General features: G+C 40.2%; 1 protein-coding gene across 1 annotated transcript; it reads right to left on the minus strand.

Annotated features, from left to right (window-relative positions):
- Nucleotides 1-1,611: 1,611 nt before the first annotated feature.
- LOC142349987 (wee1-like protein kinase 2) lies at nt 1,612-15,532 on the minus strand. The gene is made up of 3 exons (XM_075401864.1): nt 13,906-15,532; nt 2,453-2,671; nt 1,612-2,164 (listed from the first exon to the last, which is right to left on the minus strand). The coding sequence occupies exons 1-3, from the start codon at nt 15,320-15,322 to the stop codon at nt 1,725-1,727; spliced, it is 2,076 nt and encodes a 691-aa protein (XP_075257979.1). The 5' UTR covers nt 15,323-15,532; the 3' UTR covers nt 1,612-1,724.
- Nucleotides 15,533-16,014: the final 482 nt, after the last annotated feature.

Consider the following 16,014-nt stretch of genomic DNA (forward strand, 5'->3'; position numbering starts at 1 on the left):
ATGACTTCCTCACTTTGAAATTGACTTTTATTTACTTTAATTCAAAGAGATAAGGTCAAATGGGTGTGTGTCACTCTAAATGAAGGTTATTATAGATCAGCTAATAGAGGCAGCAATAACTTATACCGATTTTAAATCAAAATATAATATCAGCCCTCAATGAAAAGACAAATTTTTTTGGTCTGTCTTTTTTACTGTTTTTTTAGACTGCCGATCTACGAATCTATTGCGGCTATTTTCTGGCAGTCTGCCAGCTATGTTAAAAAAATGGTTCGGAATTGTACATGTAAATTTCAATTCTTCGTATGTAAGAAAAACTGGAAAGATTTGTGGAACTGAATATTGCCAATTCCCGTTTAAATTCCTGATTCCGATATAAAAATTTCCTTGTTTTTAAATTTAACCTTAAGATTTTTCTGAAGTTTTTAAACATTACATTTGGAGATCATTTAGCTGGGTTTTGAAATAGTCAGATTAGTCGCAATATCGGTAGTAGCTTATTTTTCTATTTTTAGGAATTGAAGCCTAAGCTTGTGAAGAAAATAATTTTTTCCATGGATATGTGTGATATAATTGCAGTGTTTTTTTGTAGTAACCAAGGCCTGAACAATATTGTTAATTAGCTTCATAGTTAGTTTAAAAACAATTGGTTGATTTTATTCTTGATCTGTCCGAATATGATTTTTCTTCGGCCTATTATCGGACTACTTTGTCAAAGCTCATCGAGAATATATAAGGCTACTTCAAAAACTCTTAAATGCAGTTTTTAAAAATAAAATCCGCATATTTGCCTAAAGCCTCATTTCTCCCAGTCCAAAACAGAAAGTGAATTTACTCCATCTCCAAAAGTTTTGATTTTTTGATATTTAACTCGGCAGTTACCTGTGAAAAAAATGATACCTTTCAATCAGAAACAGGAAATGAATAGAAAGAAGGTTAGGAGCAAATGTTGTTTACCTTTCTCAACAATTTTCAAAAATCTTGACAACGTGACAATACTCGAGAGGCCGTGGGACTTAAACTTGTGAGACGTGACGGAACTTGAGAGTCGTCGAGAGAGGTCAGCTGCATCGCTGTTGAGCTAGTTCGAATGAAATCGCTGTACTGATTACTTAACAAAATGGTTACTGCGTGAATAAATCTGTTTTTGGCAGTTTGAAAGGAACATGGAGCGTTTCAAACTATACTAACCGTAATTCACTAAGCTGACATCTGGTTTAGCACATCTTTTGGAAGTGTACATGACTCCATTCCCTTATTCTTCACCTATAAAGATGCGGCCGCAATGGGAATTCGAAGCAGAGTTATTTTTTCACTTCAGAGTTCATTTTCTTCACATTCGATTTTTTGAATTCTGTTTATAAATTTCACACGCATTGAAGAGTCGTTTAAGAAATAAGACGACTTCCTAGTTAAAGTCAATTTTAAAAAATTTTTCTGAAACTCATTCCATATACATTTAATTGCTCTGGTCAACTTTTTTTTAGCCCTAACGTTCCCGCCTTGTAAAGATTTCAAATGTGGGATGAGCCCACTTTAAATTCTGTCGCATTAATTTGGGCGAAGTGACGCTGTTGCGTAAGATCACATGCTTCACCTTTGTTGTCTAGAAATTTTATTGTTCAAAATTGTTTTAGTTTAAACTTGGTTAAGCTACTGTCTTTTTGTCTTATAGCGTCACTGCGACAAACCTTCACATCGAGTTTTGATTTCAGAAATCTTTCTTAAACATAGTCGCTTTTAAGGCGACGTGTTCTCATTGAGAAATTTGGTTTGAGAGGTCCAGTCGAAGGCACCCGTCCAAAAACTTCCTCGGGAATTTCAGCTGGAAATTGAGAAATATCCCCGCCCATCATTCGGTCTTGCATTAATTGCCTCTGAAGCACCGAAGTCTCAAAATGCTGCTGGTTTATCTTATTGTGAAAATCTGCAGCAGTGCGGGATTGCGCGTTTAATAATGGGTGCTGTAGAATTTGGGCAATTGTAGGGCGATCTTTGGCTTGACAGTTTACCATGGATTGAATTAGTTGGTTAAATTCAGGGCTTGCGTTTTGTACAGGGTCATATCGCTGCCCAAATCTAATCTGAACCAAAACGTCTCGGATCGAGTCTTTGTTTGCAGGAGTTTCCAGCATTCGCATGCCGCCGACGTATATTGTCAACCCTAAAAAGAACGGCTTTCTTTTTCATCCTGGAATAAAAAATGTTAATTTCTCTGGTCTTTTTCAAAGCAAAAAATTGAAATTTGGGGATTTATTAGATAAATAATATCGTAATAAATAGAATTTTGTAAGTAGCGCAAATGTAATTTTCGCTGAAAATAAGGTTGTTAATAAATGGGCTGCGAATTCTTCAACAAATATTTTCCAGAAATTGTTAAGGCGTATATATTCTGGTCAATAATGGCTGAAGTTTTTTCCAGAAATTTTATCACGAAAAAAATGAAACATGCCTAAAGCGTATATATCCACGCATGATTTGGGTGCAGGAGGGTACTGTTCTGAACAACTGATGGCCTCTGCTGACAGGAATCTTCCATCCCCAAAACTGCCCTGCTCGTCATCTGTGTAAGTACTGGCTTTGTTGACTAATCCTAAGTCTCCAATTTTGTAGACTGGAAGGTTATGCTGGATGCAGTACTCGGCAGAAAAGGGGCCTTGCGTTCTTGATTCTGCGATCACAAGTTTCCTTTCCCGTTGCCAAAGAAGAAAATACAAAATTCACCAAATAACCCCAGATAAATTGTACTGGAACGACAGCTTGGTGCCAACCAATTTATTTATTGCATGCTTCAACAGGGGCAGGGGAGAGGAGCGTTGATCCGTGGGTCAGGATTTTCAGAAACGGGAAAAAATGATATTACTGAACATTGAAAGTACATAAGCAGTTCATATTTTAACAAAGTAGAAAATTCAACGTTCTCGACCGCCGTGTCCCGACCGCCCCCAGTAAGTTAGGCACCCCATTTTGTTATGCTTACGCACTGTATGCATTTGAGTTACTACATTTCAATACGCGTGAATGGGATTTAGAAAATATTAACAGCGGAGGTTTGAATGAAAGGGAGCCAAGAATTAAAGGTGGGGGGGGGGGGGGGGTTAGTGGAAAAGATCCCAAATTTTCTAAAACACAGCTCCCAATATAAGGCAGCGCTAACTTAACCAGATAGCGAAATGTCAAAGGCCTTTCACAGATCTAAAGGCCTTTAGTTTTTCTCTCAATGAACTAAAGTTTCAGGAATTCACAAGCGAAAAAAAACGAAAGAATGACAGTTTGAGATCCGTTTTATAGTGAAAATTCATTGAATTTCCGTCTCCTGGCATTGCGATATTTTAGTAGGCACCGTTGCTGTTTGAGCCCAAGTCACCGCTAGCCATAAAGCACTAACCAAAGGAAACAGTTGTGTATACAGTTTCATAAAAGTGCACTTTTAAGGAAATTCTGTTTACACATTTGTTTCCTTGCGGAAAATCCTGTTGAAAATGGTGTAATACTGTAATGCTCCTGTAATACCCTGGTGTTTTCCTGTAATACTCTGGTGGTATAGTACTACTGCGTAATATCTTAGTTTCGATGCCCAGTTATTGTGTCGGGATTTGGGTCAAGGTCAAAAAAATTGATTGAAAGTTCAGATAGACTATGCAAAAAAATGCAATAAAAAGACACGGGATTAAGGTAATGGCTACAAACTTCGAGCAAGCGCGGTTTGAAATTTTTGTGCTACAATACCCTTCTGGTTCGTTGATGCTCCTTAATAATTTTTTAAACTATGCTGAACATAAACTTAATAAACAATGTTTAACATCAAAGTAAGTTGGCACCCTGTAAGTTTTTTAAGAATTCTTTTTTTGTGTTCGACGAAAATTTCATCAAATGTTATCGGATTTATTGTCGGCAGAGGAGTGTTTTCTTGTCCCCCACTTACAAATTATCTGAAGTTATATGGCACGTTAGTATGAACTAAAGATAGCCCGGGTAACCTAGGGGCGTTAATATTATATATCCACTAAGCAAAAGGCGCACGAAACAGAGTAGTACAGTTTTACGAATTGCTTGGAAAAACATTTCACACCACTCTCCATGCGCTAAAAAGATCGGGGCTACATAAGGACGAAGAGCATCTTTCCAGATTCCATTGTTCACAGAAAAGATTTCTGGATCCCCAAGTTTACTGACGGCAATTTATTAGCATCCTACAAACGCACGTGCCATATTTACATAATCGTATTCTATGTAAAAGTACATGCTCTGTAATTCATTTAGGGAGGGGGACATAACGGGTGGGAGCTACTGGGAGAGGGGGCCGTGGAAAATATACAAAAGTTTTAAAGTGTATGTTTCCACTTTGGTTCAACAAACTGAATTTGCGTTTGCCTCAAATATTGGAAAAGGATTAACGCATTACGTTTACTATTTTATTGATGAGAAATTTTGTTGAAGTTCATTCTTTCGTTATTTGGATATACGTTAAGTTAGCGTTGAAGTCGAAAATTACAAAGCCAAGATCACACTAATTTTTCAAACTCTTTGTGGTACAATAGTACATTTTTAGTTTGAGTTCCTTAATTCGGTGCAACCAATTTAGTTCAATTTCTGTTTAACTTAATTTAGTTCAATTTCCTTATTTTAATTTGTTCATTTATTCAGTTTAATTTTGAAGATCAAATCCAAAGATTTCATACTCGTTAATTTGTTTATATCCTAAGCATGAATTGTTGTCTGTTCACCTTGTCTTGTGATTGTCAGTTGCCGCCATTTAGTAATGTTATCTTGTGAACAATTTGTGAAGCAGTTTGCTAATCTTGCCTAATTTCATTCTACTCAATTTCGTAATTAAAAATAGTTGTCTCCCTCTCTTAACAAGATTTCGATCCGCCAAAGCCTAAATTCAGACGCATCAAAAATTTGGTATCTTTCGCTAAGCGAAATACCCGATAGATAGTTGAACGTGATTTCGCTCCGCCAAATCAACCTAAAATTTGTAACTCAAATAATCAATATTTGAATAACAAAATAAAGCTTGAATTCGCTCCGCCAATTCACTCTTAAATTGACCCAATAAAGAACGCTAATTGGCACTACGAAACAATTCAAATCTACAGATTCTAAATCTGTACGACATGGCGCAGTCAGCTCGAGAATCGAGAAAAACACCGCTGTCGATAGAGCCATTTTGGGAACGACCAACCTCAGACCCACCGATCAGATGGGAGAAATGGAGAATTCAATTAAAACTAGCGATTCTCGCTCGCGAGAACATTACTATAGACACATTGCTTCAACCCAAACCATCGACAGTTCGCCTACCAGTGGAACCGAAGTATGAAATGCCGATTGACGACACAACCGAAGAAGCAGAAAGAGAACGTAGAGTAAGAAACAACCAGCTGAAGCTCCAATGGGAACTAAAGTGTCAAAAAATAACCGAAGCGGGAATACTCTGTGGGGAGCGTCCTTGGAATTTGTGCGATCAGAAATGCGTGTCCCTGTTGTACCTCAGTATTGGTACTGAAGGAAGACGACTACTAACCCAAAAATTCCCGCACGATAACATTTATGATTTGACTACTCTAAAACTCTGGGAAATGATGGAGATTGCTTTTATCCGCCCAAGGAACATCACATTCGATCGATTTGTGTTCTTCTCTCGGAAGCAAAAGAAGGGCGAGACCGTAGAGCAATTTTACAGCATCTTAAAAGAACTAGCTGAAAATTGCGACTTTGAAAACCGTGAAAAAGCCATCATCAGGGATATCTTCATCACTAACATGCTAGACGATGACATTCAGCGAGAGCTTCTAAGGGACACAGTCGAACCAGAGAGGGCACTCAGCATTGCAGTAAACATGGAAATGGGTAATCAGAATCAGCAAAGAATTTCATCTAATAACGGCGCAACTGGCAGTACGGTAAACACAGTACAACAATTCAATCGATTTCGCGGCGCGGGAGCACGAGGACCTCAATCAAGCAGAACAGTCACAAACCGTGCATCCAGTGGTCAATGTCGTGGTTGTGGTCAAGTCTGGACACCTACACATCGTCAGGTTTGCCCCGCAATGGGTAAGAAATGTAATCACTGTGGTTTGCAAAACCACTTCGCTAAAGTTTGTCGTCGAAGACTTAATTCTTCAAGAAACACTCAACAAACTAATCGCATTAACAATATAGATACAGCAGAAACATCTAATCAAAATTCTAGCCAGGAAAGTCTAAACGTCAATTATGTCAATTAAAATGCGCAAATCAATTCAGACTATGATTCTTCGGATGATAATTACGTTGCCACTATTGAAAATACGAGTTCCCCAAATTTGACACTGAAAAACTTAACTCTAACTATTGGAAACACAAACTGCGATTTACTTCTAGACTCTGGTAGTGGTTGTACCATTATTAATAAGTCACTCGCAAGAGAAATAATGTTAAATTGCGCCCAATCACAATGGTCGGAAAAAAGACCATTGGAATTGAAGTCATTTTCGAATGATATCGTTCAACCTCTTGGCACTTTGAAAACGCCGGTAAAATGCAATGATTGGAGTATACAGAAGGCAAAAATAACAGTTGTATCCGACGGATTTAGACCAATATTAGGACGGGATCTTTTTGACCAGTTAGGTATTACAATTTCTCAGAAGCCTTGCCCGCAATCTGAAGTTAATAATATAGATCCACCCTGTGCAATCAAGAAATCAATGGCTAAGGAATTTCCTGATTTGATATCTCGAATTGGGAAATCAAAAAACCACACGGTCAATTCAAAATTTCATAAAAATTATCGAGTAATACATCAAAAAGGACGAAAAGTACCCATTCACCTCCAACCGAAAGTGAAAATTGAATTAGAAAAACTGTTAAACGAAGGACATATTGAAAAGTTAAACAACTGTTCAGATCAATTTTTCATATCTCCGATTGTCATTACGGTAAAAAAGGATAAGTCAATCAAAATAGCCCTTGATTCAAAAATCCTAAACAAAGCTATTCATAAAAACAAGTATCAAATGCCTAATATAGATTCGCTAATTCAAACGATTTCGCAAACACTGTCAACGGCGCCGGAGGAGACTGCTTATTTCACAACTCTCGATTTGCAATACGCTTATAGTCAATTAAAGCTACACAGTGATACGGCCCGCCATTGTAACTTCAATATAGTCAGTGGTGATATGACTGGCACATATCGATTTAAAACTGGATTTTACGGGCTGACAGACATGCCGGCGGAGTTCCAAAAAGCTATTGATTGTACCCTAGCCGGTCTAGAAAATACTTTCTGTTTCCTAGATGACATTCTGATCGTTAGTAGAGGTGGAATCGAAAAACATCTTCATTTAGTACGAAAATGTCTAATAAAACTGGATCAGGAAAATTTACGCATAAATCTAGCAAAATGTCATTTCGCAAAAGAGACGATTGAATGGCTCGGTCATAATATTACGCAGTCTGGTGTAACCCCACTTTCAAGTAAAACAGACGCAATCGGAAAATTATCGGCACCTACTAATCTTAAAAAACTTCGATCTTTTATGGGATCTGTACACCATCTTGGAAAATTTATTCCGAATTTGTCACAATTATGTTACCCCCTCCGACCATTGCTTAAGAAAAATTCGAAATTTCTCTGGACGGAAGAGCACGATAAACAGTTTTCTTTAATAAAGGAACAAATTACGGAAACAACTGAAAATAAACATTTCAACCCGGATTTGGAAACGCGAATTAAATGTGACGCCTCGCGTAAGGGATTGGGATGTGCATTGGAGCAACGAACACCTAATGGGTGGCATACTGTAGCATTCGCGTCGCGATTTTTGAACTCTGTTGAAGACAGATATAGCATAAACGAACTAGAACTTCTGGGTGTTGTTTGGTCAGTCGAACACTTTAAGTATTACTTATACGGCAAACCCTTTACTGTGATAACTGATCATAGAGCTCTCCTCTCTATTATGAGAGAAAACAGATCCAATAAATCATATAATAGTAGACTGACGCGATGGGTAGATCGTTTACTACCATTTGAATTTTCGATTGATCACCTTCCGGGCACAAAAATGGGATTAGTGGATTATATATCTCGCGACCCGCATCAACAAGCTGCTAATATATCCACATACGACGAACAATTTATTGTAACTAAATTGGATATAATTAAGCGTAGCGCGAAACGCTTCTTATTAAATGCTGAAAATTACGTCGATTTCGCAGCGCGAAATCAATCTACAAATTGCGTCGTAAATAATCCAAATTCCACTAATAACTTATGTGGTGATTTCGCACCGCGAAATCCAGAACATTCTACAAGCACGCAAATTGACGACTCAATTAGCGAATTAACGATAAATAATTTAAATTCCATCCCCAAAATCGAAACAACTAACATTCCTCACTCGCTTTTTGCCTTAAACCGACCCACCGAACAGTCACACTCTAATCTCAATCAATTTCAACGCATCGCAACAAAATTCAAGAACGTATATATGATGTCTCAATCACCATCTGACGACGACACACTGATGACTGTAAAACAATCGACACCTTCGAGAGTCCGATTTGCAGAGGCGGGGCCTTCTACTGTTCCAGCGGCATCTGTGACCCCCATTACACCTACTACAGACACAACAGCCACTTCGCCTTCGGTAGACGACTTGTACATGGATTCCTTCAATTTCGCGCTGTCAAAAATCTTCTCAAGCTCTCTCATGGCCAGCCTGACAACAAAGGACGCGATCTTGAAAGAGATTCGCGACTGCATTTTGTTGTCCAATGAAGACAGATGCAGACAAATCTCACCCTACATTCATTCCTTCTGGAAGGACTTACACGTGAAGAATGGGTGTGTTTGCATAGACGACAGAATTGCACTCCCACATGCAATCAAGGATGCGTATGTAGATGCAATCCACGCAACTCATCCTGGCACATGGGGAATGACGGATATGGCGACACACGCGTGGTGGCCATACATGCACAGGGATATTGCCACCAAAACAGCAAAGTGCAACCCATGTGTCAAAATTGGTAAAAATTTAAAACCTATTATACCAGCAAATAAATGGACACCATTAAAGCTATGTAAAGTTCCTAATGAGGAGATTCAAATTGATTTTGGAGGACCCATTTATAATGAGAAAAATCAAGAGATTTATTTTCTTGCATGTATTGATCGATTTTCGAGATTTCCAACAGCAAAGGTGTTTGATAGAGCCAATGCAGATAATATTTTAAAGTTTCTTCAAGAATATGTTTTGCTACACGGTATACCCCGCGCGATTAGATTGGATCAAGCTAGATGTCAAACGGGGCATCGAATTAAAACATTCTGTAATCAAAATAATATACAGCTAATCGAGGCGCCAATACATGACCGCAGAGCTATTGGTTTGGTTAAAAGACTCATTCAAACAATCAAGAATCGCTTAGCCTGTATTAAAACGGCGGCGCAAAATCAATTTAACATGAAAGCATCCATAAATTCAATAATTTATCAGTTACGAATATGTCGTCAAAAGACTATTGGAATATCACCTTTTGAGGCACATTTTGGCAGAAAAGCGAATACACCATTAAGCAATATAACGACTAATCCAGATTCAAAAAGTTTAACTTACAAAAATATTCTTAACAAATATTTAGATTTGGAGACTGTCAAATGGGACCAACTCATCACAGAAGACAAATGGGACAATGATGAGCGAAGCGACATAGAAATGGAAATAAACAAGGACAAGCTGGGCAAAGAGGCAATGAAAAGGCAGAGAGACGACCCAAATAAAGAATCGAGATTCCTTTCCCATCCCGATGTTGGTCAAGCGATACCAAGGACAGAATCGTCACTGGAGCTCAAATTGGCAAAGAAAAAACCAGAAATAAAACGATCAAAGAAAAGTCTCGACGGTCTCTACGACGTACTTGCACCAGGATCGTCAGTTATTAAAACAACCGAAAACACATCAGTAATCAAAGAACCGGGCAAGAGAGAGGTTACTATACGGAATTCTGACCTCGCAAAGTTCAGCACAAAGGCGGAACGAGAAACAGATTTGCAAATGTATGCAAATAGACGCCCGAAAATCCCCACGGGAAAAACAACGGAGGAAATAATTCATCACCATGCTAAAGAATTAAGAAAAAAGTTGGAAGGTGGAAAGAAAATGAAACACCGAAAAGTGGCAGATGACGTCAGCACAGTGTCGTCCATTCACTCTAATGTAACCCGCGCCCTCAGAGTAAGAATGCCGACCAAGCCAAAGACACAACAAACAACGGCGCCGCGAAATCAAACCACGGAGTCAACTAACGATCCCGCAGTGCCAATGCAACTACCAACTTCAAGCATCATTATCGCGGAGCCACCCAGCAGACCGAAAAGAAAAGCAGCCACGAAAGCATCCGCAGCGCTAATTCCTCCAAAGAGAAAACGCTCTGCCACTTCAACAACAGAATCGGATGAGTCTGTAATCCCAACTCAATCATGTCCTCCGGTAACACCAAGTACTTCAGCAATTGGAAAACAGAAGAGACGGCAAAACATTAAAAAACAACAAATCGAAAACAAGTCCATAATTTCTGCAATACAAACGGCTGCGGCGCAATCCAATCAAGAGGAGTCAAACTTCACAGTTGGCCCATGTTCCCCAACAACTTCATACCCCACGCAATTCTACGTCTCTCCGAACTATGAGGAACCCGAGTTATCTATGACAGTTGGCGAGGCGGAAAGGTATTATGAAAGCGAAAGCGATTAATGAGTAAAACTGACCATTCAAAACTTTGTCTCAAACATTACAGTATTAATTATTTAACAAGTACATATTTCTTACTAATTTTCTGATAAATAACATGTTATTTATTTCCGCCAAGGGGGAAATGTGGTACAATAGTACATTTTTAGTTTGAGTTCCTTAATTCGGTGCAACCAATTTAGTTCAATTTCTGTTTAACTTAATTTAGTTCAATTTCCTTATTTTAATTTGTTCATTTATTCAGTTTAATTTTGAAGATCAAATCCAAAGATTTCATACTCGTTAATTTGTTTATATCCTAAGCATGAATTGTTGTCTGTTCACCTTGTCTTGTGATTGTCAGTTGCCGCCATTTAGTAATGTTATCTTGTGAACAATTTGTGAAGCAGTTTGCTAATCTTGCCTAATTTCATTCTACTCAATTTCGTAATTAAAAATAGTTGTCTCCCTCTCTTAACAAGATTTCGATCCGCCAAAGCCTAAATTCAGACGCATCAAAAATTTGGTATCTTTCGCTAAGCGAAATACCCGATAGATAGTTGAACGTGATTTCGCTCCGCCAAATCAACCTAAAATTTGTAACTCAAATAATCAATATTTGAATAACAAAATAAAGCTTGAATTCGCTCCGCCAATTCACTCTTAAATTGACCCAATAAAGAACGCTAATTGGCACTACGAAACAATTCAAATCTACAGATTCTAAATCTGTACGACACTCTTGCTTAAAGTTGACGTTATTTTATATTTCATTATGAACATTGAGTTCTTAGTTCTAAGATAATTTTTGCGCCCCCACAGTCGCACGTGCCTTTTTTCAAGTAACGTGCTATATAAAAATTCAATTTGAATGTGGGGATCATAAAATAAGACTGGGCCTAAGCAAAATAGATCCGCATTTTGCTTCGTAAAACATTAGGGCGCTAACTTAGTTTTGATGTTCAATATAATTTATATCTTATCTGTGAATTGTTTTAATGGGTCAATAGAAGTCTTTTCCATTACCCATTAATGCTCCCTCCCCCAAAACGTCGAAAAATTTTGGGTCTTTCCCATTATAGCCCCCCATGAAATTATAGCCCCCCATTATGGTATAGTTACCATGATTGGGTGGGGGACTATAGGTTATCTGACCGCTAAGCTGGGGGGCTATAATGGGAAAGACCCAAAATTTTTACCCGATTTTAGATAATTAGGAATTTCCAAAGTATCAATAGAAAACATAACCGACTACCGTCGGAAGAATTGCTCTCGAACGACTAGTGGGAGCTCTTATAAGTTGCAGCCTGCTTCAGTGGGGAGTAAGCCCGAATAGGACTAAAAAAATCACCAGGTGGCTTCAAATAGGCTCAATAGAGGTCAATATATACCACTATTAAGATTTAACGTGTAATAAAGGCACCCGTTTCGGCGCACTTATCATTTGACTTTAAGTAATAAATTACCTCCAATTGAGTTCAGCTGCTTGAAATTGTGAATGAGAGAGAACTTCAGATTACGCAAAACGCAAAAAGTCACGAGCGTAAAAGTAACTCGAAAAGTCAAAAAAATGTCAAGTGAAAAATTTGCATTAAAAGAAACACTCGAGATCCATTAAAAACGTAACCGACTAAAGCTGGGTGAATTGCTCTCAACTGACTGGTGAACGGTGGGCTTCGGTAGTAGCCAGTGGGGGCTTAGGGACGCACCAGGTGGGTGGGATCAGAGTGAGGAGGGTCAAGCGATTGGGGAAGGGGTTCAAGTAATGGGCGGTAGGTTAGTGGGAGAGCTGGACGAGAGGTGGTCCAATTCGCCGGGTTGGAGGACAGTGGAGGTAGTGAGTGGGGGTGACTGACGAGGGTCAAACTTTCAAGACTAAGAACCGCCCTTAATACCTTTAAACTTTGGGTCTTTCCCACTTAAGCCACCCCCCCCAGCATAGTGGTCAGATAACCTATACCCCAAATCATGGTGAGCATGCCATAATGAGGGGCTATAATTTCATGGGATGGGAGGCTATTATGGGAAAGAACCAAAATTTTCTCCTCAAAAAGATTTTGGTAAATTACATACTTAGAGACTAGGGGTCTTTCCCATTGTAACCTCCCATGAAATTATAGCCCCCCTTATGGTATAATTGCCATAAATTGGGGTGGGGGCTATAGGTTATCTGACTACTAACTGGGGAGGGGGGCAATAATGGGAAAGACCCGAGACTAGTAAGGCGTAAGGCTCTAAAAGAGCTAATTGGACACTTAATGCACTCCAAGCGTTACCTTTTTTAGCCCCCAGCTTAGTGGGCGCATATTATTTGCACCCCAGACGCACTTGTCATATTTTTACAAGATGATTTACTATGTAATGGCACGTGCTCTGTAGCGGGGGGCGGATAACGTATGGGGGAGGGGGGCACAAACGGAAAAGACCCGAATAACCATAGGACTGATATAATTGCTACAAACTTCGTTTGAGAGCAATTAAATGCAATTTGGGATCTTTTCCGTTTGTGCCCTCCCAGTTTAGTGGGTGCATATTATTTGCAACCCCCAGACGCACGTGCAATATTTTTACATAATGATTTACTATGTAATGACACGTGCTCTGTCACTGGGGGGAGCATAACGTACTGGGGGGGGGGGGGGGGGCACAAACGGAAAAGATCCGCAATTTGAAAGCCGAGATCATGAAGTAAGACTGGGGCTTGAAAGTAGATCCGAATTTTTTTTTAGTAAAACTTCAGGGTGCTGGCTTACTTTTGATGTTCAATATAATTTTTATCTTATCTGTGCATCGTTTTAATGGGTCCATAGAAGTAAATGGGTGTTACTGCTTCCTCCCCCCCCCCAACCGTCGAAAAATATTTACCTAATTATGGATAGTTGGGAATTTCCAAAGTGTCAATGGAAAAATAAATGTTTTTCTATTGAGTATTCGGATTTACTTGAATCTATTGTTTCGCCCCTAGTGCTTTTTATGACCCCCAATTACAAATTATATGTTGTTATATAGCACGTGCGCCTGGGGGTCATAAAAGATTTATGCTCACTAAGCTGGGGTGGGGGGGGGCACAATAGATCCCGAAAGAAGGTCTTATTAGTGAAATTCGCTCATCCTTTTTCTCTTAGTTCTAAAAATGGCAAAATTAGATTGACGAGGAATGAAAACAGATAGGTCCCTTGCATCTTCTTGCTGTAGTAGTCCCGGTCCCAATAACCCCCATTAATATTGACCAAAATATTGTCCGGTTTCAGATCCAAATGAGCCAGATCACGCGAGTGCATTACATTAAGTCCACTCCCGATATGCAAAAGCTGAGTTGTCATTTCTTGTTCAGTCATTTCTGAATTTTGTTTCACTTTGTTCGATATCATGCTCTGAAGAGAACCACAGTTACAATATTCAATTTGAATGTGAATAAGTGAATTTTCAGACCAACCCGCGTAGTAACGAACAATGTTTAAATGATCGCCCAAGGCTGCGTGGGCAAATATTTCCTGCATTAGCTTTTTTCGCTCAATTTTCCCCATTTGTGATAAGGGAACTTTCGAGGTTTTTACTGCATAATAGCAGCCATCTGTTTTCCCTCGGGCCATGTGAACGCTTCCGAATGAACCCTCGCCTAATTTTCCAAGCGATACGAAAGTTTTTTCAAAGTACCCTGGCCTCTCTGCATAGACATACTCGACGGTTTTCCCGGTTATCTTTTTAATATCTTCTGGGTGACGTTGATATTCGGCGTGTTTGGTTCCGAAGTACTTTTGATCTACGTGTGTATGTTTGATTCGTCGCATTTCAGGCATGTACGGGTTTAAATGATAGTCGTGGCGCTGTGTCATAGCGTCAACATCCTCAATGGATCTGGTAGAAGCATGTCTTGCTCTCTCGGATGACGCCGAGGGTCCAGCTTGACCTCCCGGATGTTGATCCCCAAATCCTTGCGCTGCTGCATCAGGTGGTGACAGTTGGGAAAAACCATCGTCATCATCGCTAAAAAGCCCACCACCACCTCCTCCTCCTACATTTCCAAACAATGCGCCCTTTCGACCTTTGGGTGCCGCGGTACGCCGCATGTCAGGACGTTCTTCCTGGCCCCACTCCGTCAAATGTGTCATTGGAGCAGGTCGAGCAGTTGTTGCTCGTTGATTTTGGAGTCCACCTCCGAAACGCGACATCGTCTTATTACCTTTTCTCGGTGCTTCTGGCACGGCTGGTACCGGTCTGTTGTCAAAATCTGACGATCCGGATCCCTGGTTGTCAAAATTGAACCTCACTGCACCCTGTCCTTTCTTTTTTGTTGGTGCAGGCGGGCACGGCTTCCCCATAAATTCCCCACTGCTTTGGGAAAGTTGAGCTAGGTTGGCGAAACTGCCTCCTGAAAAACCTGCCATTGAGCCGCCTGAAATCGAACCCAGCCCTGTTCCAACGCCAGTATTGGGTTCGGTCTCAAAATTAAGGCCACCCATTGGACTGAATCCAGGTGTTCCTGCTGAGCTGGGTCGTGCTGGTTCCTCCCGCCACCTTTCAGTTCCACCTTCTGCCCCTCCCAACCCTGAAGCTCCGGAAGTGGAACTCAGAGAATCGAGTCCGCTCATTGATGACAAACTTCTTTGGCCACTGGTTGCTGGATTTTGTTGGGTGCTATTGAAATCATAGCGGACCTTTTTCCCGAGAGGCGAAAAATCAGAACCGCCAATCGCGCCTGGAGGAATCGGATCTTGGGCTCCCAAATGTTGTCCAGAAGATCTCGCGTCCCCATATGCAGCAGTGCTTGTCCCAAAGTTTGCCGGAGTCGGAGCCCGTCCAGTTTTTATCTGTTTTAGGGATTGGTTTCCAGCCCCAGAATTGGTTGTGACTACTATTCAGCCCTCAGTTGCAAATTACGTGTAATAATAGGACGTTAATTACAATGTAAATGACCACGTGGGGATCCCAATTTTTTTTTATCACCATGTAGCACAAATATTTTGGATCTTTTCGCATTTGTGACCCCCACCCCCCCCCCCCCCCCCAGTACGCTATGCTCCCCCCCCCCCCCCCCCCGAGCACGTGCCTGTTCCCAATGTATCCCCCGTTACAAATCATATGTTGTTATATAGCACGTTACTATGTAAAAAATAGCACGTGACCCGGGGGGGGGGGGGCGGCGTGAAAGATATGAGCCCACTAGGCTGGGGGGGGGGGGGGGGGCAAAACAGAATAGAACCAGTTTGCTTAAGGAATGGGGGCATGAAAAACACTAGGGCCACAGCAGATTAGATTAAGAAATATTGGATCTTTTCCGTTA

Source organism: Convolutriloba macropyga, chromosome 11, assembly GCF_964194025.1.
Source record: "Convolutriloba macropyga chromosome 11, txConMacr16.3, whole genome shotgun sequence".
NCBI lineage: Eukaryota > Metazoa > Xenacoelomorpha > Acoela > Convolutidae > Convolutriloba > Convolutriloba macropyga.

Coding starts and splice junctions, on each gene's coding strand:
- LOC142349987 (XM_075401864.1), bottom strand. CDS start 15,322: ATGAGCGGACTCGATTCTCTGAGTTCCACTTCCGGAGCTTCAGGGTTG. Junction 2,672..13,905: donor CTACAGCAAGAAGATGCAAG/GGACCTATCTGT, acceptor TTGTGATCGCAG/AATCAAGAACGCAAGGCCCC. Junction 2,165..2,452: donor CGTGGATATATACGCTTTAG/GCATGTTTCATT, acceptor CGTTCTTTTTAG/GGTTGACAATATACGTCGGC.